This window comes from Xiphias gladius, chromosome 21, assembly GCF_016859285.1.
Source record: "Xiphias gladius isolate SHS-SW01 ecotype Sanya breed wild chromosome 21, ASM1685928v1, whole genome shotgun sequence".
NCBI classification, from domain to species: domain Eukaryota; kingdom Metazoa; phylum Chordata; class Actinopteri; order Istiophoriformes; family Xiphiidae; genus Xiphias; species Xiphias gladius.
In genome coordinates, this window is record NC_053420.1 from 7034900 (window position 1) to 7056773 (window position 21874).

General features: G+C 44.6%; 1 protein-coding gene across 2 annotated transcripts; it reads left to right on the top strand.

Moving 5' to 3' along the window:
• The first annotated feature begins 884 nt into the window (after positions 1–884).
• draxina (dorsal inhibitory axon guidance protein a) lies at positions 885–20866 on the top strand. 2 transcript variants are annotated; one of them, XM_040116122.1, is made up of 7 exons: positions 885–1083; positions 10132–10658; positions 11864–12099; positions 16902–17022; positions 18500–18592; positions 19212–19301; positions 19576–20866. In XM_040116122.1, exons 2-7 carry the CDS (start codon positions 10157–10159, stop codon positions 19686–19688), a joined length of 1155 nt encoding a protein of 384 aa, XP_039972056.1. In that variant the 5' UTR covers positions 885–1083; positions 10132–10156; the 3' UTR covers positions 19689–20866. The 2 variants fall into 2 exon arrangements, with proteins under 2 accessions (XP_039972056.1, XP_039972057.1); XM_040116123.1 differs by having other exon boundaries at positions 10135–10658.
• Positions 20867–21874: the final 1008 nt, after the last annotated feature.

The window sequence follows — 21874 nt, forward strand, 5'->3', positions numbered from 1 at the left end:
TCCGCAAGATTTTTGGACCTGGCTGCAGGGATTTGCTCCCACTCAGCCACAAGAGCGTTGGGGAGGCCAAACACTGATGTTTACTTTATCCCCAAATCGTCGGATCCAGGTGTTTATTTATCTCTTTTGCCCTCCCAGATTTGGTTCCTTGTAGTCTGGAGAAGGCCAAGAACCTTCATCTTGGGGGAAACGAATCCACCAAAAGTACAACTGAACAGTCAACCACATAAACAAAGCTTGAAAAATATCCCTCCCTTTGGTTTCTGGTCGACATTTCCTGAGAGCCGAGAGGGGCTGTGTCGGGGGGAACATGGGATCGCAGCATTTCCGAAGTGCTGTCTGACATGTGGGTCGGGTTTCTGTCAGGGCTCACGTGCAGTCCAAGCTACTCCTTTATGGACATCACTTCGCGCGCGGTTGCAATATCGTGCTGGAACGGGAAAGGGGCCTTCCCCACACCGCTGACACAAAACTGGAAGCACACCACCACCCTCTAAAGCTTCACTGCGTGCGGCGGCATTAAGATTTACCTTAACTGGAAGACAGCAGAAGACCAAAAGTATGCGGTCGTCTGGCCAACGACTGCATCTCTGGAGCAAGTTATTGTAGCATGAAATAGACTTTAGACCCTGATGGAGCTTTCTCCTTCTCTCTTACCTCAGCCTCTACCGCAGGAATATTGACTCTAATGCCAATATACCCACAAAGCACAAAGCTAATACAACCCCCCCGCGCTGTCCTTATCTCACCTGCTGGGACAAGCCCCTCGGTCGCTCCTGACGCGGACGCGCGCTCGGGTGCGCGCGCCCGGAGCCGGTGACTCTCCGCCTCATAAGAGGCAGGAGAGGCTCCGGATGCTCGGCACATCCCCGGGTGCACGGAGAGCGGACTACAGAGGTGCTGCCGCTTCTGCTGCTGCCGCCGCCGCCGCCGCTGCTCCTGCTCCTGCTCCTGCTCCTGCTCCTGCTCCTGCTCCTGCGCGGTGTTTCGCAGCCATATGACCGAACTGGTTCTCAAACCTTCAGCAACATAAAAAGGGGAGAGAGAGAGAGAAAAAAAGCAACAGGAACAAACAATCGTAAGGTAAGCGGGTTATCTTCATCCAGGACTCGCATTATTCCAAGTGGAAGTGCTTGGGTCGGTTATAGTGGGTTTCATCTGAATTCCTAAGGAAAACCCACTAGTGTCGTGTCCCCGGTGCCCCACTGTTCCGTTTTTCGGTGTTTTCTGCGACGTTTAAATGAGTTTGCAGGCGACTTCATGGTCATCCGTGGCATTTTCATTCCCCCTCGTACCTTTTTTTTTTTTTTTTTTTTACATGTCGCCCTTGCACTAGACTGTCTCCGTTCTGCTGCCATAACTGACCAAAGTCCTTATCAACATCCTAGGTTTATTACATCTGCCCCCAGCGATCCGTCCGCCGCGCCAACGGGCTGCCAGGATTTTCCACCTGCGCGTAAAAACGCATCAACGTCTCGCCCGGATAACGTCAAAAAAAAAAGAAAAAAAAGAAAAAAGTTAACAACTAAATGACTGCAAATGGTTCCTTCCCAGTTTCCCCGCACAGAAAAGGAGCTGTTCGACCTGCAGACAGAGTGTCGCTCAGCGCACACGGGTTGAGAGCGAGAAGGACTGTTTGCAAACAGCAAATTAGATTTGGTTCGATACCGGAAAAACAGATTTAGTCCGATAATCAGTTTAACTTGTGTGATGGCGGTGTTTCCTGCCGTCACGCTCTAAAATCAGATTAACATCACAAAAGCATTTATAGGGCGAACAGTGAGGAGAATCAGAAATGATTGCAGCGATTATCTCCTCTTGACAGCTCATTGTTGCACACTGCATACCAACGATAGTGTGAAAATGTGTGCCTGTGCGTGTGTGTGTGTGTGTGTGTGTGTGTGTGTGTGTGTGTGCGTGAGAGAGAGAGGGAGAGATAAAGGAAGGGAGGGAGGGATGAGAAAGGGAGAGATTCAAGTTGAGATTCTCGGTGTGGTACCATTCAATTAAAAGTGAAACACGCTGCAAAGGAGCAGTATTTTTGGACTCACATGAAGGGGGTTAGTGTTAATTAATTGCGAGTCAGTCAGCGGGGAAGCATTAGACGTGATCAGAGGGAGGTGTGGAGGGTTCCCCACCGCGAGCCGACCTCGGGCCAAAACAAAGCTCCGATCCCCCAACAGTGAGTGATAAGAAAAGAACCTGAGAGGATGACCTGGGGGCACACTGACATCATTTGATGTTCGAGTGCTAATACATTTAAACATCCTCTAAAAAAAACAAAAAAGAGAAACAAACCAATCCATTTTGGGCTTGAAATCATCTAACTCTCCATCATTTATCTGTAAGATATACAGGATCTAATCTGAAAGTGTCAGGCAGGAATTCAAACGACCATGAAAGAATCAAGACTTTGCTTTAAATTTGTTCTTAGCCAATCTTTTCACGTCGTTTGTCCCGCCAAGAGGCCACGCCGCTAAACGTCCATCCGGTCTCCTCCGCGGCGGCGTGAAACTCGCCTTGAACGCCACTGCCAAGCGTGGCTGCATCTGTTTGATCAAGACTCTCTCAACACTGGCAGGCAGTCAATGCTGCTCGCTTCCACCAAAGGAGGAGGGGGGGCTTTGGGTCCATATAATGCGTTTGCATGCTTCACTTCATCGTCTCTAAACAAGAGTGCCCCCCCCCCCTGCTGACCGGTCAAACTGTTCCCATGCGGAACGTCCAGATACAGACCCAGGTGTCCAGATTCGTTGTTGGGCTGGGAGAGCCAACGCTTTGTCGTCCTCTCTTGTGTGTGTGTTAGAAGGGATTCGGCTGGTGTCCTTATCTGCCACGAAATGAGAGATGCCACCGACACTTTGTTCTAATTAAGACGGGATAAATCCTCCCTCTGTCTGTCTCTCTCTCCCGCTTTGATTTCAGTGCCTCTGCTCTCCCTCCCTCTCCGTTTCTGTCTCACTTCTCTCCTTCTCCCTTTGCTCTCTCTCAGCATTACATCTTATTTTTCTCCTTTCCTCTCGGTCCCCCTCCTCCTCCTCCTCCTCCCCTTTGTCTCTCTCATTCGCTCCCCTCTCTGTGGGACGCCTCTTGCTTTGCTTCTGGTGCTTTTTGTGTCTCCCAGCATTTTTTTGGAACATGCCTCTGTGTGGGTGTCTGGAGGAGGTTTCCCCGCTGTGAGTGTGTACGCATTAGTGTGCATGCATTGATTGCAACAGAGAGAAAATCTCTGAATGTGTGAATGTGTGAGTGTGTGTGTGTGTGTGTGTGTGTGTGTGTGCGCGTGCGCGCAGGCCTCGGTGCGCTCAGGCGGGAGATAAGGGCCACGTTGCCGGATGTCGCTGATGTTGCCATGCATCAGTGACAATGTTCTGGTCTCGCCCCACATCTGCTGTACCTGCGACCAAATTACCACTGAATCATTTGGTGTCTCCACTGTGCTCTGTGCTTCGGCTCACTTGCTGACAGATGGACCTTCCTTATGGTTCTTGTTTTTTTTTTTATCACCCTGTGTTGCTTCCAGGGGCCTTTACCATCCAATACACAGCTAAAAGCTGCGAAAAGCCTCCCGGTCGATATGTGAATCCCGCCGATGTAGTTTGCTGAGGATTTTGGGACACAGAGCACTTTTATATTGCTGAAGTCGGTGGTATTAGCCCCTTGAGGAAATGAAGTTTTGTGGTTTTAAGTGCAGCCTGGCAGAGGTGTTTATTTTTGCGTGGGGCTGTAATTTGGGTGCCTGTTGTCGAGCTGATATTTACAATAATTCATTTGCGTAAACTTTGCCCATTTTACACTGGATGAGACAGAGTCTGTGCATCAGATATTCTGCATTGTTACTTTACGCCGGAGAGGAATGGTTCTGTTTGGAGCAAAGCGGAACTCTATTTGTGACACAACAGATAATACATCTGTCTTTCTTTGTGTCTTCTACGTTTGCAGTGCATTTTTCCTGTCATTACCCGTCGTGTCCGTTTAGAGCAGACCCCTGAGCTGCTGCTGGGTGAGCCGTGCGGCCCAGAGGAGAGGTTTAGCTTGCTCCTGAGCAGCCTCACGCTCCCCAAAGTGACCTCTAGGTCTCTGTTTGACGGCCTGTAATACATTTGCAAATTGAGCACATGTTCAAGAGCCTGATTAATAGGTGGTTGATGACTTTCTGTTCCAGTAGATATGATCTACTGAGTAATTCTGTCATTAATCAGCAGGAGAGTATTTAAACCTCTAATCTTTGCCTGTTGCCAGGAAAGAAAAAAAAAAAAAGATGGCCTCTGCCTGACATGGCAGCTCTGCTTCAGCCGCCTGTTTCCTGAGTCTTTGTTTGCTGGATCCTTATGGCCCCGCTGGTTGCCATGAGAGATAGAACAACGGGAGCAGATGGCTCCTGGAGGTTTGGTGTCACAGCAGGTGAGGCCGAAAGACGAGCACGTACGGCAGTTTAGTACCGGGGCCGCCTCCTGCTCTGTCTGGCCGCTTCTAACCTTCCTCCGCTCAGCCACGGATCCGGGTCCGCTCTCTCCGTTAAGTACGTTTTTTACGACGAGTGCGTCACAGGAGTGCCGCCCTGCTTAAGGGGACTGGCCGATTGACCACAGACTGGAGGGAGGTCTCCGGTCTCATCGGAGCTTAATCGTCCTTGCTCCAGTACTGCCCCCCTTTGCAGTTTTTTAGCACGATTACACATCACTTCATACTTAACTCACTCTGCTCCGATGCCTGTGTCTCTGGCGGCCTCTGGCACACACATATATTGTGTTTTCCGCAAAACTGTTCCCCACGATAACCCCAGTCTCCGCCTCTCTGCTCCGGCTTCCTGAAGATGTAGAATTGATTTGAAAGATTTTATGACACTTTACATGCTGAACTCAGATGTCCATAAACTCAACATTACGACCTCAAGAGCTGAGGTTCAGAGAAAACATCCGGACGGTCAAAGTGAGATATAAAGTTTTCTAAGTCGTGTTCGACCTTTTTTAAAAAACCCGTATTTGTTGGATTTTTACTCGGTTACTACTTCTGCACCGTAAATTTCCCCCGATATCATGAGCATCCTCTCCTCTTCTTAATTGGACGTCCTGGTTTTACACACACCTGGATTGCCAACTGTAAACCCCACAGTGAGTATGACGAACTCATACAGACCAAGTGTGAGACAAGTATATTTTTATTACTTATTGTGTTCTTTTTATTTTGGTAAACTACATTATTATGTTGACTAGGTTTTTTTTTCTTCCTGATTTACTATTTGGCTATAATTCTCTGGCAGAGCTCTATATTGATTTTTGAGGGGAAAAACTGTTTCTCAGCTTTTAACAGTATATCTACGTATGTTGTCTTATGTATGTTATTCATGACTAAAGGAGCAACAATTACAAACTTTCATGATACTATTATTGAACTAAAAACTCTTCAAGACAGCGTGTGTGTGTGTGTGTGTGTGTGGTTTGACTGACAAAATAAGATAAGTGTCCCAGACCTGCCACCACACCTTGATTTAAATGTTGCTAAATCCTGATCGGTGCTTTTTTTTTTTTTTTTTCCAACATAAAAGCAGAAAGGAAGATTCTTGATAAAACCAGCACAAACAGAAATGTCTGAATAACCAAAGCTGTTCTAATTTTGGCAGAAAATGTGTTTATGCAGGAGCCCATCACTAAGAAGTAAGAAGCTAATTGAGAAACCAGGTTTTCGGGGCCTTTAACATGTTTTCATTCTTTCAACCGAGAGCTATCGTAACAGCCTTATTACCATGAAAGCTTGAGTCCAAACTATTTTTTTTGTACAGAGACGCAGTACAAATAGTGGATTATCTCATTTGGGGAAGAAGCTCGTCAGCGTCGGGCCGCTCGTTTGGCCTCCCATCGCCTCACTGGCAGATGCCTGCCCCGCTGTGCTTTACCTACAGCACACACCCATGTTTAACACAGGCCCTGGCAGGAGGGCGTGCTGTTCGCGGAGGTTGTTTATCACAGGCGAGAGACCGTGCTTAAGAAACCCCGAATGCCACCCAGAGTGCTCCATTATTGTCCCCCATCCTGTGGTTCCTCAAAGGGCCACCTGTTAGCAGGCACATGAAAGTCTGAGAGAGGAAAACAGGGCACTGCCGTGCTGAGATACTCGGCCCTCTTCCATCACCTCCCGCCCCCCCTTTCACATGACAGGTCTATTCAGGCCTGAGGTTTGATGGGTTTGATGCGTGATGCCTTCTGTTTCTATGGAGGCGCTTCATCTTTCTTTATGACGGGAAAATGAATTTTTTGAAGGGTCGCGTTGTTGTGGCATTGCTTAGCTTCTGCGGTTATCTCCAGCTCGGGCGCCTCTGCGCCGGTTCCGTTTCCGCAAACACTTTGAGTGTTAATCCTAAATGAGATGTGCAGGGCGCCGACAAGAAATGGATGGATCTGCCCGTTGAAAAAAATTCAAATCGATTATTTCTTGGATGCGGTAAAGGGCAGGGTTAGGCTTGAAAAGAAGGAGTTCAGACGACTGGTTGTCTGACCACATCAGAAGGCAAAGAGTGTTTGTACCTGTTCCGGAAGAAGCCCTTGAAGGAAGATTGAAAAGAGAGATCGTTTACATATGGGGATAATGGCACACATCTTCAAAAAGCCACTCCTGGAAGTCATTCACAGCCCCCCCCCCCAGATTCCAGGCGTGGAAAGGTGTACACCTACCGTACGAGTGTCTGTATTCTCTACAACAAAGTCCAGACAAAAAGGCAGCAATCCATAGTGGAAAAACAGCACAAAGAATCACTTCATGTATTGATCTTTAATCTTTGACTGGTGAGCCTCAGAGGTGCTGGTGGGTGGATTTTGTTACTGTCAGACAGACCCTGGCTTCCTGTTTCCAGTCCGTATGCTAAGCGAACCGACTGCAGGCTGTAGCTTCATTCAGACATTCAGTAAGACGGCTGTCAATCTTCTCATATAACTCATAAGCGCATTTCCCAAAATTCAAACTATTCCTTAAACAAATATACAGCATTTCGAGGACTCTTTATATGTGGTCCCATAGACGGTCCTCTATCTACCCTGCCCTGCCCCACAGTTTAGTTTGGATGTTTTCTTTGTTTTCTCACTAAATCAATCTTTGGGCCGTACAGGATCCAGGCCACCCGACACCTGCAGCGCCTCATGCGTCAAACAGACAGAGTGTAATCCCGGCAACACGGTTTGTGCTTGACACGGGCGATTGCCATCCTCCGAAGGCCCTGTTTGGAGATAAAGGTCTCGCCTCGCCAGCCAACCATACACTCTTGTTTGCAAAACTCCACAGCTGGTCGAACTCCCAAAGGCCAGCCGACGCGGTCTGCCTCTAAATCCCCCGGGAGGCTGCCTGCAATCACACTGCAAATTTCCCCTGACATCACCAGCACCCCCCCAAAACACACACACACACACACACACAGACACACAACCTGCCGCCTATGTTCTGTTTTTAGAAACACCTACATAATCCCACGTAAACCCAAGAATGAGTGTTTTCTCAACTTAGTGTGTGTGTGTGTGTGCGTGTCAGTGTAATGATAGAGCAGAGACCTTATAAACCCCCCTAACTCCGCCACACAGAGAGACCCGCGACACACAACACCCACACCATCACCAGCGGCTCAATACTTCTCCCTCATTGATTTTCTGTACGCCCTGCACTGCCGTTTGTCTTTTAACACAAAGGAGTCGCCCGCCACACCACCACAACGACGCCGTGTGCGCCTGTGGCAAAAGGATTGCCTCAGCCCATTAAAGTGGAGGACAAAAGGAACCATATCATGTTTACCCTAACCTGTTATCTTACATAACATGACAGAGTAAGAAGAGCGGGTGGTCCTTTATCTTGTACTAGTTGGTGCTGCTGTGGACAAAAATGTCAGAATATTGGGCTGGTTGATAATTACACCCTTTTTTTTTCAAGATAACCAAGAATGTTTGGTTGAAGTGAATAAATCAAAATCATGCTGTAGTAGTGAAGAGTTGGGCGCTTTAGATAATTAAAAATGATGGGATTTAGCGTTGTAGTCATATCAACATGATCCTCCTGGTATTATCTATCAGTAAAGTTTGGATGTTTTTCTTTGTTTGTCTTCGCTCTTGGGTGTTCAAAGACGAGCCAGTTGTGAGCCAGATTTCGTTTTTTCTGTTTTTTCGTTACTAAATTCCGTATGAATGATTCGTAAATCTGAACGTTTTCAAGTGAATTAGAGTCAAAAAACGAACAACAATATTCATTTAGGGTTTTGTTTAACGCGAAGAGTTTAATGCATGTGAAGTTCGCTGCATTAAACATAAATGTGGGGCTTTTATATGTAATGCTCCAGACATTTATATGTTGGGACACAAATCTCGTACTTTAAATACCTGATATATCAAATTATAGAAATATCACCCGGGAAATATGGCTTAATTATGCTATAATCACTCAAAATGGGCGAAAAAAACAAATGTTATTGTGAATGCAAATAAAAGTTTAATGACATGAAACTACAATTAGTCTTGAGCCTGACTGTCACGGAGTTTGGTACCTAAAGATGGAAATCAAAAAAGGAGAAGTGCTTCAATTCCTGCGCTTTGCTATTTTTGACTCAATGGTATCAATTTATTCACGTTTGGACAAGGTGCCGGGCCGTCGATGCAGACATACAGAACCTCATATTTCAGTTCAGTCACATCCCGCAGACATGTTGACTCTTGTAATGAAAGGTACGGTCGGAGGGCCCTCGAGACCACTGAACGGGCAGCGGTGAGGCTTGTGCGCACTGCGGTATCTCACATTGAGAAAGGCGTGAAGGTACAGGGATGAAGGCGGGGGAAGTCATTTCTAAAGAAGAAGTACGAGTGTCTGTCCGTCTCTTTATCACCTCCCCAAACCTACCACGTCCAGATAAGTGGGGCCATTCAGGAGGCTGAGAGAGATGTAGACCGGTGAGGGAAGAATGAGAGAGGACACATCTACAGAGGATATCTGGGGTTTCAGTCAAACTGAGGGATGTCCCTGTGAGGCGAGAGACATTCATTTACATGGCTGACATTTTTCCAGAAAAAGAAAAGTCCTGTATGTATTTGTTTACACAGCAGAATGTAAGGTGACAACCTCCCGCTATTTTTTTCGTTGAAATAGCTCATGAAATCCTACTTGTGCAACTTGCGTAACTTCAAAAGAGGGCTGATCTCCTATTGCTAAAAGAGACGGGTTTTTAAAAACCATTGCAAATATCAGTTGATTTTATTTGACTGGTTACGGATGAAACTAAACTGAACTGGTTTGAATCCAGCGGAATATATATCAAACCTACGTTTTTTAGTTTTTAAGCTTTCTCCTTTACACAGGACGGAAGCTAGATTGTATTCACAAGCTAGCTGCCAAAAGGCACAATGGATTCCGGTGGGGGTCTACAGTCACAGCAGGGCGAGAAAGTGTGAAAACAAGAACATCTGAAACCGCTCTTGCAGTAAAGTCTGCTTTTCCACTGTCGATCCAGAAGTGGAGAATGTGGCATGATAAGCTTTGAGTATTTGATGCGGATGTTTTTGTTTTTGAAGGCGTCTGAAGGTTATGAACATAAATCATGAAGAAAATAGACTCCATTTACATTATTCAGCCTAATGTACAAAATTAGTGTCTTAAACGTGTCGCCAATGATGTGTTGTCTAATTCTTATGCACAAACCTGTATTTCAAGAGGTCGTTCGATGTGGGGCTGCAACAAGTGATTATTTTCATTAGGGATTAATCTGCCAGTTCTCGATGAATCGAGTTATCGCTTGTTCCATACAAAGTCAGAAAATATTGAAAATTGCCAGTCACTGTCTCCTGAAGCCCAAAGTGATGTCCTCTCATTACTTGTTTTGTCTTTCCACCAGTCCAGAACCCTAAAATATGTGGTTTACCATCACTTAAGACAGAGAAAAGCAACAAATTCTCGTAATTGGTACTTTTTCTTGAAGATAACTTAAATGATTGATCCATTATCAAAATAGTTCTGGATTAATATATTTTCAGTTGACTAAGCCAGATTGTTTTGGACAAACATCCACCAGTGCAGCTTAAATCCACCTTAAGTTTCGGTGTCAGTTATTTGGATCTACTCACACAGCAGAATCTGTGACGCGCTGACATGTATTTTCTGTCTTCCTAGCAGGTGGCGTTGTGCTGCACAGACAATGGCTCTCTCCTGGAGTCTGCTCCTGGCCTTCCTGCTCGGCACCCTGGCGCTGTCGCACAGTGCGGAGCCCGGGGCTCCTCACGGCAAGAGGAGACAGGCACAGACCTCAGCAGGTGGCAGCAACACCCTACAGCACCCTCTGCAAGGTCTACAGGGCCACAGTTACAGCAGGGACCGTGGAGGGCACGGGGCCCAGGGGGCCCGCGTTGCCAAAGGTGGAGCCGGGCTGCTCGCGCACAGGTCCCTGCACCCCCTGGCCAGGCCTGAGGATGATGGGACAGGCCTGGAGGGCTTGAGCCCCGTGAGACTGGAGATGGGCCCGGGCAGGGACAGAGACAGAGTTCGAATGAGTGTGAGGAGTCCATCCGGGTCCCGGGAAAACCAGCTCCTGGGGTCACGCAAGGGGAGAGGGCACGGACACGGGAATGGGCACGGACACGGACACCACTCGGAGCACAGGAGACAAGGGAGTCGGCGCGACAAGGGACGACACGGTAAAGGTGAGCTCTTGCTGGATCTGGACGTACAACATAACCTATTTCTGACAAATTAGCCTCGACTGCAGTGTTTTCCAGTGTTGGACAAACAACGGGGAGATGTAGTTCATTTTCACCCACTTGTTGTTTATTGTGAGACAACAGGGATGGGTTCAGATCAATTTCAGTCAAAGGTCAGTTCAAAAGACATATTCAGTGTCTACCTGTGCAGAAATTTTGAAATCTGACATTAGACACAGTTGAAGTGAACAGAATTTTGGTTATTGTATTGAAGAAGACACCTAAAAATAATAAAAATCAATAACAAATTATGGAATTTGGGCGCTTTTGTGAAAGGTGAGATAACATGTTGAAGGAGAGTGAGTCTGGCTCAGGAGGTAGAGCGGGTCATCCACTAACCGTAATGGTCGGTGGTTTGCTCCTCCAGTCCGCATGTCGAAGTGTCCTTGGGCAAGATACTGAACCCCAAATTGCCCCCGACGTATCATCGGCGTGTTAGTGTGCGTGTCTATAGAAAGCTGCGTGAATGTGTGCGCGAATGGGTGAATGTGGCATGTGGCGTTAAAGCGCTTTGAGAGGCTGTTCAGAATAGAAAAGCGCTGTGTAAGTGCAGCCCATTTACCGTCACATATTAAGAAGACAGTTCTGCTGAGTTAATGTACTCACATTAACATCAGTCTAGTATGGCAGGATAAAGCTTTAATTCACCAAATTATATATATATAAAAAAATTGATTTTGTGATCAGCGACTGACAAAACAATCTCGCCACAATGTCCATTTAGCTTTTGTCAGCGGGTGGAGTTTTCCCAGTTGTCATGGAACTGTACATGTGGAAACTTACATTACCGTTTTAATTCAAAAGTTATAAATGGAAACTCGAACATCTACAAAAACTGAAATCAGGGCAGACCCCATCTGCTGAGGATGATCATGTAGTACAATCAAAAGCTCCAGATTAGCTACTAAACTGACCTCATGGTGAGATTCTTTGTAGGGAAAAAAATCTCACACTTTCCGTGATTTGATTGGCTGGACATAACCTTCACACTCCATCAACTCTTTATAAAGGTGTGTTAATATTTGAACTTTTCTTTACATTTTTAACCAAAAATGGAAGTAAACTGAATCCACGTTTGTTGGAAGCTGGAAAACCTCGCATCAGTATTGGAACAATGTTTTCTCTCGCTGTCTATCATCTCTGTCCAGGGTTTCCTCCGGAGCTTGGGCTGAAGTCTGCCTTGAAGGACAGAGATCTGTTCGAGGACCCTCCCTCTTCCTCCTCCTCCTCCTCCTCCTCTGCTGCCTCCCCCTCCCTCAGTGTGACCCCGCCCAGTGAACCCCCCTCCCCCATCGCCGCCGTCTTTGGCTCTGGCTCCTCCATGGTTACCACGGTGATGAACGAGCATCCCCCAACGCTGCCCCCGGCCTCCACCAAACCCCAGGTAACCCCAGCGAAGCCCAAGTGCTTATTAAAGGCTGCGTCTGTTGTGCCTCAGTGTGGTTCTAGTGTGCGGGGGGGGGGGGCATAATGGGCCCCATTACTGCCGTTATGCTGCCGCAAACCTCATAGCTCATCTCGGAAATGACACTCTCTGCAGCGTCGACCTGAAAGTGCTGCCGGTGAAAAATACCCTCCAGCAGGCCAAACTCACCGGCTCCTGGCCACAGTGTGTTTGATAGATATGACCGTGTTCTTTGTAATAAAACTACGCCTCTGGAATCAAAATCACACATTTCCAGTCCGGCAGCACATTTTCTATTACTACCTTCCTTTTCCCTTATTAGAAACCACGTCAGGACGAAATGTATGTGACCACGGAGAGTCTTTTTTTTTTGTGTCCAACTGTGGGCACATGTAATGAAAAATCTGCAGGAGTGCGTGGGACACCGCTCACCATCTGTCACATTCACCCAGCATAATGCTTAAACCGTATGTACAAACATCATTTATGAGGAGAAAAAAAAAAAAAAGTCACCAGTGTTTTCCTGTCCCTCTTTCAGTCTCGGAACCATTGCAAAATTAGACTCTTTAAGACAAAACGGTACCTGATGTCAACAGGTATTGGCATCCGTGCCCACGTCGTGAAATCTTTTACATTTGTCACGGCCGCTGTTACAAACATGTAGGGCGTTGTTCAGAAAAAAAAAAAAAGCTGCCATAGATCACTGACACTGGCTAATTGAAGGTCGCTGTTGAGGAGCTCTGTTCAAGAAAAAAAAAAAAAAACAGCACTAAAGACTGAAAAATAGAAAAGTAAAGGAAAGGATCTCATGGGCTGCGTCGAAACGGAGATGTTTAACCTTTTGAAATGACATATACAAATACATACGAGCCTCGATACTGCCGAGCATTGGCCACTGCAGCCCCATAAAGTGGTGGGTGTACACTTAACAGTGAGCATACAGTGCTCTCACTGCTCTCACTGTTAGAAACCCATCATTTCCCCACAACAGTTAAAACTCAAGTGGCCATGGGGAGCGAAACGTCTTGAAATCGAAACTCCGGTCCAGCTATTAGGATTCGGCCTTTTTCTCTAGACACTGTGCCAACGGAATGATTGCGATCAACCTTCGTGTGTTTTTTCAAGGTAATGTTTATACCAAGACGATGCAGTAAGGGTAGCCACCCTCTAAGAATATGTTTCGCAATCCATAACTCAGACTCAACTCTAAGCATGATTTAGATTATTATCGGGTGTATTTTGCCTCAGGGGAGCGACACACTCTATACATCACATAACACCCTCTGTCCTTAGACCCCGGATTTGGATTAGGAAACCCTCCCTTTAATGGGGAAAAAAATGGAAGAAACTCTCAGGAAGAGCAACAGAGGAATGGTCCCTCTTCCGAGACGAGAACAAGCCACGAAATCCTTTTCGTTCGAACAAACTGTATTTTAGGGGGCCCTTGCTCAACCTGGGGCCCTCCGTGATTATCCAGTACCACTATCTAGAGCAGTGGTAGCGATCGACGAGTCCTCCCATTTAAATTGCACTTAACGGTTGCGCTTGCTTTCCAAAACAAACCCTCATGAGTCTTTTCTGATCTGGTGTCCTCATCTGCAGTGTGACACTATACCTCAGTGGCTTCCAAAATGCACAACTATTACAAAAATCACTCATATGGAAATTTCTGGTCCGACGCCTCCACGAATAAGAATGACTTCCCTTTAGCAAACTAAAACTACGAGCCAGAATGCAAAGCACCGTGTCTTGTGTCAGAATCTCTGTCCGCACTTGGTGCACCCAGTACTCCTGAGGTTTCTGCCGTCACCCTAAGGTCATCGTTGACGCTCAGAGGCAACAGTCATAATTTGCAGAAGGTCGCTTGTCAGGAAAAGGTAAACATAGGTTGATTTTTTTTTTTTTTCAGGTGATCAACCAAACAACCGGTGCTTTCATTTTACTGGCGAGGAAAGTATCAAAAGATGGACCGTCCATTCTTCCACTGAGAAAAAATGCAAATTTCTTTTCAGACTGATATTTGCGGTGGATTCAGATTTACAGCACGTGGCTATTAAGTCACGGTGGCGCTGCGCGACTTCCCCGGTCGGTCTCTACGTTTGATGTCTGCAGACTGGCGGTCTGCTTGGTATTCTGTTTTCAAGGTGTCTGAGAACCCGGGAGACCTTGCATTGCCTTTAATGTGAGTGTAGTCAAATATTATTAGACCGCGGAAGGAAAAAAAGCGATTGCCTTCTCTGAACCCAGGTTCAGTGGCACGAGCACGCAGGGAGGCTTCTTAATTAATGTTCGATCAGCTGTTGATAGTTTAATGAGCAGCCGAGCAGAAGTAGGTGGCCCCCTGCAATTAATCTAATTGATATTTCCATACAGGCTTATTTCCCGAGGGTGAAAGGAAACAAGTATGGATCTGTTTACATTGAGAGCTTATTTTTTTGATGGATGAAGTATTCCTCAGAAGACACGTCAACGTCTCTCCGACTTAATTATGCTGTGTGCGACATTTCTATTTTGTATCCTCTGTTTGAGGAAACCGACAGTAGTAATCTTTTATGGCTTTTGTTGCAGAATTTTATGGCTGAGCAATTCACCGAGGAGTTTTTTTGCTTTACAGCAATGCCGTAAAATACTCATCTGATTGATTATATTTTACAGAGGTAGAATAGCTGAATTTATGACACTGCAACCTGTTGAATGAATTTATGGATCAGTCCAAAGGTATCCAAATACTGATTTTAACTATTTAGGAAAGCAGGAAAGCAGAAATTTAAAGTGTTTGTTGTCTATTTCCTTTTTCGACCCAACTCCAAGTATGTAAAACTGCACAAAGGAAAAACAGAACAACATACAAAATGATGCAAATATGTCAAAATGTGAATGTTACAAAATAAAATATAGCCATTACAGATCATGGGTGTTAAAGTGTGGAAGGAGACAGATTCTTATTTATATTTGTTGTAATCGCTGCACAATATATTTGCAACGACTCATAGTCTAAAGCCCCATGAGCAGTTTCCTTGAGTCTCACAAGTACAGGTATTGGTGGGTGGGGCCGTCCACTTGGGCTGATTGGGAGCACCTTTATGTTTTGTAGATAAATTCGTTAATTTTAAGCGTGTTTCTGGTGTCGCTCCCTTTACTTGCCATGGTCCTTTGAGCCGGGCACGACCATCACAGAGAGGGAAAAACACTTTTGTCCTGAGGGTGGCGCAAGAGTAGAAACACTTGAAATCATTCAAATCAAAGGGGTTTATCCTGCTGGGGGAGTGAACATGCTCGGCTAATTTCATGCCAGTCGGCATGGTGATGATGAGATATCTACTGCGGTGTGTTGACATTTTCACCAGAGATACATAAGGAGGGGTCAAGGGGTGTCCAAGGTGGAAGGTGTTTGGAGAACATTAATGTCCAGCGCTGGATTTTTAGAGTTCTTGACATTTCTTTTTGTACGCGTTACAATTTTGAGGCAGTGGAGGATCTGGTCGAAGGTAGAAAGTGTCTGACGGTGGTTTGCATCCCCTCTTCTCCCAAGATTTACCACTGGCTTCTTTCGACCATGAATAAGATCTTTTACTGACCTTAGTTAAGTACTTTTATTTGTCTAAACCTAAGCAAACCATAACCAAATAGGTGGCAGATGTGAAATGCTCAAACTGTATGATTTTTTTGTTGTTGTTGTAATAGTCACATGGGAATTGACAAACTACCTGTTTTGTACAAGTACAATATGAGGACTTGTTGGTTTGATAAGAATGAGATTGGAGGCTGTTCACCAACAATACTGCTATGCCAGAATAAGTGAGTAATGCAAAAATACCCCCAAAGGGACTCTTCCGAAATACTGACTATCCAATGTACTTACTTTTAAAAGTAACTGAGTAAATTAACAAATAACTAACTTTAAAAAACAAACTACTTTCCCTAACAATGCTACATATAGCAGCTTCAACCAAAATTAGAAGGTGACTTGACTTACGAATAGCATATATTTAAATGTCCTCCTAATCTAAAATAACACATACAGTGCAGAAATAATAGGCTTAATGCGATTGTTCAGCCCTTGATTACTGTAGTTGTAGGAGTTGCCTGCTGCCCAGAAATAACGGCTGAGGTTTTGTGTGATGAGCTGTGTGTTTCCATCTATATGTGTGTATATTGTATATGTAGAGGGCAGACCTGTTCTCTGTTACCAACTGATGGGTTTTCAAAGCTCTGCTGCTGTCTCTGTTGACTCTGTGCGGGCGTTTTATCAATCAGCGAAGCACTGCTGCCGCTCGTCACAACACAAGTCCAGTGTGTTTCATCGAGAACACCCTGAGTGTTTTTACCTGCGAAACAGAGTGAACCAATTAAACAATAATCATCCTCTGCCGCTGTGGTTTAGCTGAAGTGACTGAAAATTCATCCGAGAAGACAGAATTAATCTCTCCAGTGCATTCTCTACAGCAGCTCATATGCTGGATAATGTCAAATTTAGGATTAGTATTTAATACATCACTTCATATTCTGATCACAATTGTTTTTGAATCCATAGATATAGAAGATGTATAAAATATTACAATGGAGGCAGAACCTACACAGCATGCTGACACTAAATGAAGATGGGATTAGGTGTTTACAGATCTGCATATCAGCATGTTTGAGCGTTTCCTGTGTGGATTTCTTATACAGAACGTGAGTTAAGCTGGTATGCAAATGTTCCCACTGAAAGTGGATAAAAGAGCAGTTCTAATGTAACAGAACATAAGGTGTAGCTTCAAGTTATGTTTTCCTTTTTTCAGAGGTCCGGTCGAGGAAAAGGACAAGGAGAGGTGATGCCGACGTTGGACATGGCGCTCTTTGATTGGACAGACTACGAGGATATGAAACCCGTGGACAACTGGCCAACCTCCAGGAAGAAAGGTTAATTATTAACTGTTAGTGCGCGTGTGTGGTCATAAAGGACTCTGATTTGAAAACAGTTTTGGTGGAAATAATCCATTGTTAAATTTAAATAGCCATGCTGGCCGCTCTGTGCGGCTGGGCTTAGGTAAAATGGTGCTTGGAGCAAAACGCTCACTATCGGGATGCTAAGATGCTAACAGTGACAATACTAGCATATTGATGTTTAGCAGGTATAATGTCTGACATATCCGCCGTCTTAGTTGAGCATGTTAGCATGCTAAAGTACAGCCGAGGCTGATGGAAATGCCATTAGTTTTGCAGCCAAAATACTCGGCAAACGAAAACTTTGACCTGATGGTGGCGTTAGATGAAAGATGAAGGGGTCAAAGCATGTACAGTTCATGCTCTTGGAACAATTACATGACAATCCATTCAAATAGTTGTTCGGATATTTCAATAAAAACAAAAAATGTCAGCCTCATGGCGGTGATAGAGTGAAAGTCACCGAAGTCACATGGGTACGTCCTCTGGGCATCAATGTCTGTACAAAAGCTGGTGAGAATCCATCCAGTAACTTTTCAGATATTTTTGCCTGGACCAAAGTGGTGGACTGATATTTTAATGAATAAGTTGACCTGCTGGTGGCGCCAGAAGAAAGGTCAGGGGATTTCAATCGTCAATATAATTTATCCTCAGGGAGCCTTGAATATCTGTGGCACATTTCATGGTAATTCATAGTTGTCAAGTTATCTCACTCGGAACCACAACTGCCAAGCTCATGTTGGCGCTAGAGGGGCAAAAAAAACCATTAGGAGATCGCCAGAGTCATTAGGATTAGTCCTCTGTGCAAAATTTTATGGTGATCCATCAAACAGTTTTTGAGACATTTTAGTCTGGACCAAGGTGGTGGAGTGGCCAACAGAAGGACCAGCATTGCTATCCACAGAGCCATGCTAGCATTGCGAAAAACGACATTATTGACACTTTTTTAAAAACAAATCAGAGATGTTGAACATCTAAACTACTTTAAGCGCTACTGTGAGTATTTAAACTCATCAGGCTTTTTATTAGCACATTAATGTTAATATATGGCGAGATAAGTAGCCAATCACAACTGGACGATCTAAAAACAACGTCACCAGTGTGATTTTCTGGACTAGGAAACATTTCAATTTATGTTCCCCTCTGGAATAAAATGTGTGCTCCTAGTACTCCTACATACTACTGTGTATGTTAAACATCGAGTTGATTTCACTCTTTGGGAATAAACAATGGGACCATATCTGACCTGTGTTAAAACTGCAGGTCAGATATGGGCTGTCGAAGTGAAAAAGTCTTTGACCCCGGCCTTTTACGCGTTCCACACAGTAGAAATGGCTTCACCAGAAAGTAACAGGCATACTGAGAAAGCATAATTCTCTAACTGAGTGACATCTGTTTGGTTGAGGCTGCGTATTGATCAAACTGCTGTGTTTACTTCTTTTGCCTGCTGCAGACAAGCGGCGGAGTAAGAACCTCAGCAGTGGAAACGCGACCGCCGACGCTGATGCCAGCGAGCCGTGTGACCACCACCTGGACTGTCTCCCAGGTCGGTCTGAATCACGCGGTACATGTCGCCCTGGACCACAGAAAAACTCTGTCGTGATCCAACAAACAGAACATTGTAAAAATGATTTGATCAAATATTTTTTTGATAATTTTGCAGCTGCATTGGGTAATAAATTGGAGGCCACAATTCCGCCTTCTGGCCTCCTTCTTCCAGGGGGCTGGAACCCAGGACAGATAAATCTGAGGGGCTGTAACACGATTAACAACATAAGAAGGAAAACATTTGCGACACAACATTTCATTTATTCTGCTGAACTTTGCTTTATGTCTTGCGAATTACTGGATGATTTTACCTCTTCAGGCTGATAAAAACAGGTTGAATTGGTCATAACCCATAGTCCCCTATACCGACCGAAAACAAAAAGCTTTCACTCTTAGTCTTTAAATGGCCACTTCCTGCGGGCGTGCTATAATTTAATATTGTCAGAACATACGCTCCTCGCAGGGCCTGTTTCCTTCTTCGTGATTGGAAATGATAAGAGGACTGTTATTTTCAGTGACACTGTCCTCATTTGTTTGTCGGTGTTTCACAATAATGCTTTCCATGGGAATATCACGTGTGTTTGATTGTTGAATGTTATGCGCTTGCTCCGCTGCAGGTTCTTGTTGCGACCTGAGACAGCACGAGTGTAAACCTCACAACCGAGGCCTCAACAACAAATGCTACGATGACTGCATGTGTGAGGAAGGTGAGTGAGGAGAACATTAAGTCGCAATATAGTGGTGCGATGTACAGCAGAAATCATCAGCACTTCGTCTTTTCAGGTTATTCTCTGTACCGTTCATGTGCACTTGAAACCGCGCTGGGGTCAGTTTTCATAAATATCTGAAAGTGGTTGAATACTTCTGAGGATTTTACAGTCTTGATACCATAGCTCCGGCAGTTTTTTCTGGTTCCATATCCACGTCTCTCTAATCTACTAGATTCAGTTAGCGTTTATTTTTTTCCCGTCTCTGCTCAAGGGTTTCGTTGTTATGCTAAATTCCACCGGAAGCGTCGCGTAACCAGGAGGCGGGGCCGCTGCGTGGTACCAGAGTCGGTCAGCAGCGACCAAGGAGGCTTCATCACCATCTGATGAAAAGGTGGAGGACAAGATGAAGGAGCCAAAGGGAGGAGGAACAGGAGGGACGACCCCATGACCACTCTTACATAGACGACAGCACAGCCATCACATGACACTGCTAACAGACCAAGTGCTTTAGAGTGATGGATTGCTTTTCTTTTTTTTTCTTTTTTTTTTTCTTTCAAAATATACTGCACAGTGTAAAGCGTCCAAATGCCAAAATCTGGTCCGTTAAAACGAAACAAAAGGCAGCGAAACTGGAAATACTGCTGAGTGTTTCCATTGTGGGACGAGCCCTGCACTCTTAATCCAGCAAATCACCATCTTTAAGCACTTGATTTGATTCAGTTAAAATTCAGACACATCAGTCGGGATGTTGGTTTTGTTCACTCCAGCATCACCACAGGGGCATACGGTGGGTACAAGAAAACACGGAGGAACTCACTCCGTCCACATTGACTCATTTTTAGACAAATCTGTTTTCACTTGTTTTAATCGGTAGAAAAGGTTGACTGGGCCGCTGACACGTCACAGAGTGAAACTTGTAAACATCTCAGAGATTAAATCTTACAGCTCACCACAGTATTGGTTTCATTTTGAGGAAAAAAAACACATGACTTTTGTGACTCGTAGAAAAACCCCTTTGTCAAACGCCTCTCACCATTTCTCATGCATTTGATCGTCTCTGTCTTGCTGATCCGAGACAAATAGTGTTTACAAATCATTTTTAGCATTGAATGAATGACCAGCGCTTGGAGTCGCAGACTGGTTCTTTCACTTCTTCAGGACCAATCTCATCAACTAAGGTGTCGCTCACAGAAACTGTGCTAGAATGACTTTGAGGTACTTTGTTTTTTGTGTGTGAACTCTGCTACGATTCGTTTCTCGGCACTCCGCTTATCTGGCTCTCCAAAAAAATACTAAACATAATTTGTAAATGCTATTTGAACCCATCTGCTTCCCAGTATTGTAAATATGAATGTGTCTGAATTGCCAACAGCTTTTTTAAAAATTGACAACCACTACTCTTCACATGTACTTAATGGTAGAACGATAAACGAAGATGCTTGTCTGACCTTCATTATACATGTCTTAATATATGTTTTATTTATAATGTACCTAAACAAGTTTGTCTATATATTGTGTTTTTCAGCTTTTTTGGTTTCACGATTAAACGCTTACGGGATAAATGTGTTGTGGTGTGCCTTACATTCGCAACACTTAGTTTCATCCATATCAGACATTAGCATGTATTTAAAATTTTTACCCTACAAGCAAATCTTGAGACCTTAAAACAGTAACTTTCAAACATGGCTCAAAAATATTTATATATTTTTTTAATCACATATAGGTCTCATATATAGACAAACTATTCCTCTATTTTAACACACATATCATAATAACAGTCTTTCATACTGAATGCATGTTTATGCAGACGTGCGTTTGTTGAGGAGGAAATCTACAGCTTTACATTTTCCGTTTTAGGAGCTGTTAATGGGACGGCCAGCTTGATGGGCATTTACTGTGCAGTCTGAAGTCTCCTGAAGTCTCCAGTCACGTAGCATGTCAGACTGGACAGATCTTTTGCAAGAATTGGCCAAAACGAATTTATCGCCGTGCCTTTTTTATTTTAATCAGGCCCGTGAAAACTTGAGAGGCAGGAGGGTGCTGGAGGATGCACTCGGATCCTTTAAGTAAAGTAAAAATACAAGAAAAGTCCTCCTGTAAAGTACCAGTGCATTGATGTAAACATTTACCATCACAAGTACTGAAGTATCATCAGCAATACTTAAAATATTTAAAAAAAGGTACTTGTTCTGCAGAAAAATGCTCCCTCACTGATATATTATCGTATGAAATTATCAAATTATTAACATCAATGTGAAAGCAGCATTTTGCTGTTGTAGCTAATCGAGGTGAAGCTAGTTGTAACTCTTTTATATACAGTTCGAGTTTAGTCCAGTTGTTCCCAACCTGAGGGTCAGGCCCTCTCAAAGGGTCACAACATAAATCTGTTGGGGTCACGAGATGATCAGTGGAATTGGAAAGAAGTTCAGCTTCACTAATTTATCTTATTTTTAAGACTTTAATCTTTGCTTTAATCTTTGGGCCTTGAACAGTTATTTAATTGAAACTGTCTGAGGAGATTAGAGGGGAAATCACTTTGATGGAACTGCTAAGCACTCACAGACATCTGA

Coding starts and splice junctions, on each gene's coding strand:
- draxina (XM_040116122.1), top strand. CDS start 10,157: ATGGCTCTCTCCTGGAGTCTGCTCCTGGCCTTCCTGCTCGGCACCCTG. Junction 12,100..16,901: donor CGGCCTCCACCAAACCCCAG/GTAACCCCAGCG, acceptor TCCTTTTTTCAG/AGGTCCGGTCGAGGAAAAGG. Junction 19,302..19,575: donor TGACTGCATGTGTGAGGAAG/GTGAGTGAGGAG, acceptor TCTCTGCTCAAG/GGTTTCGTTGTTATGCTAAA.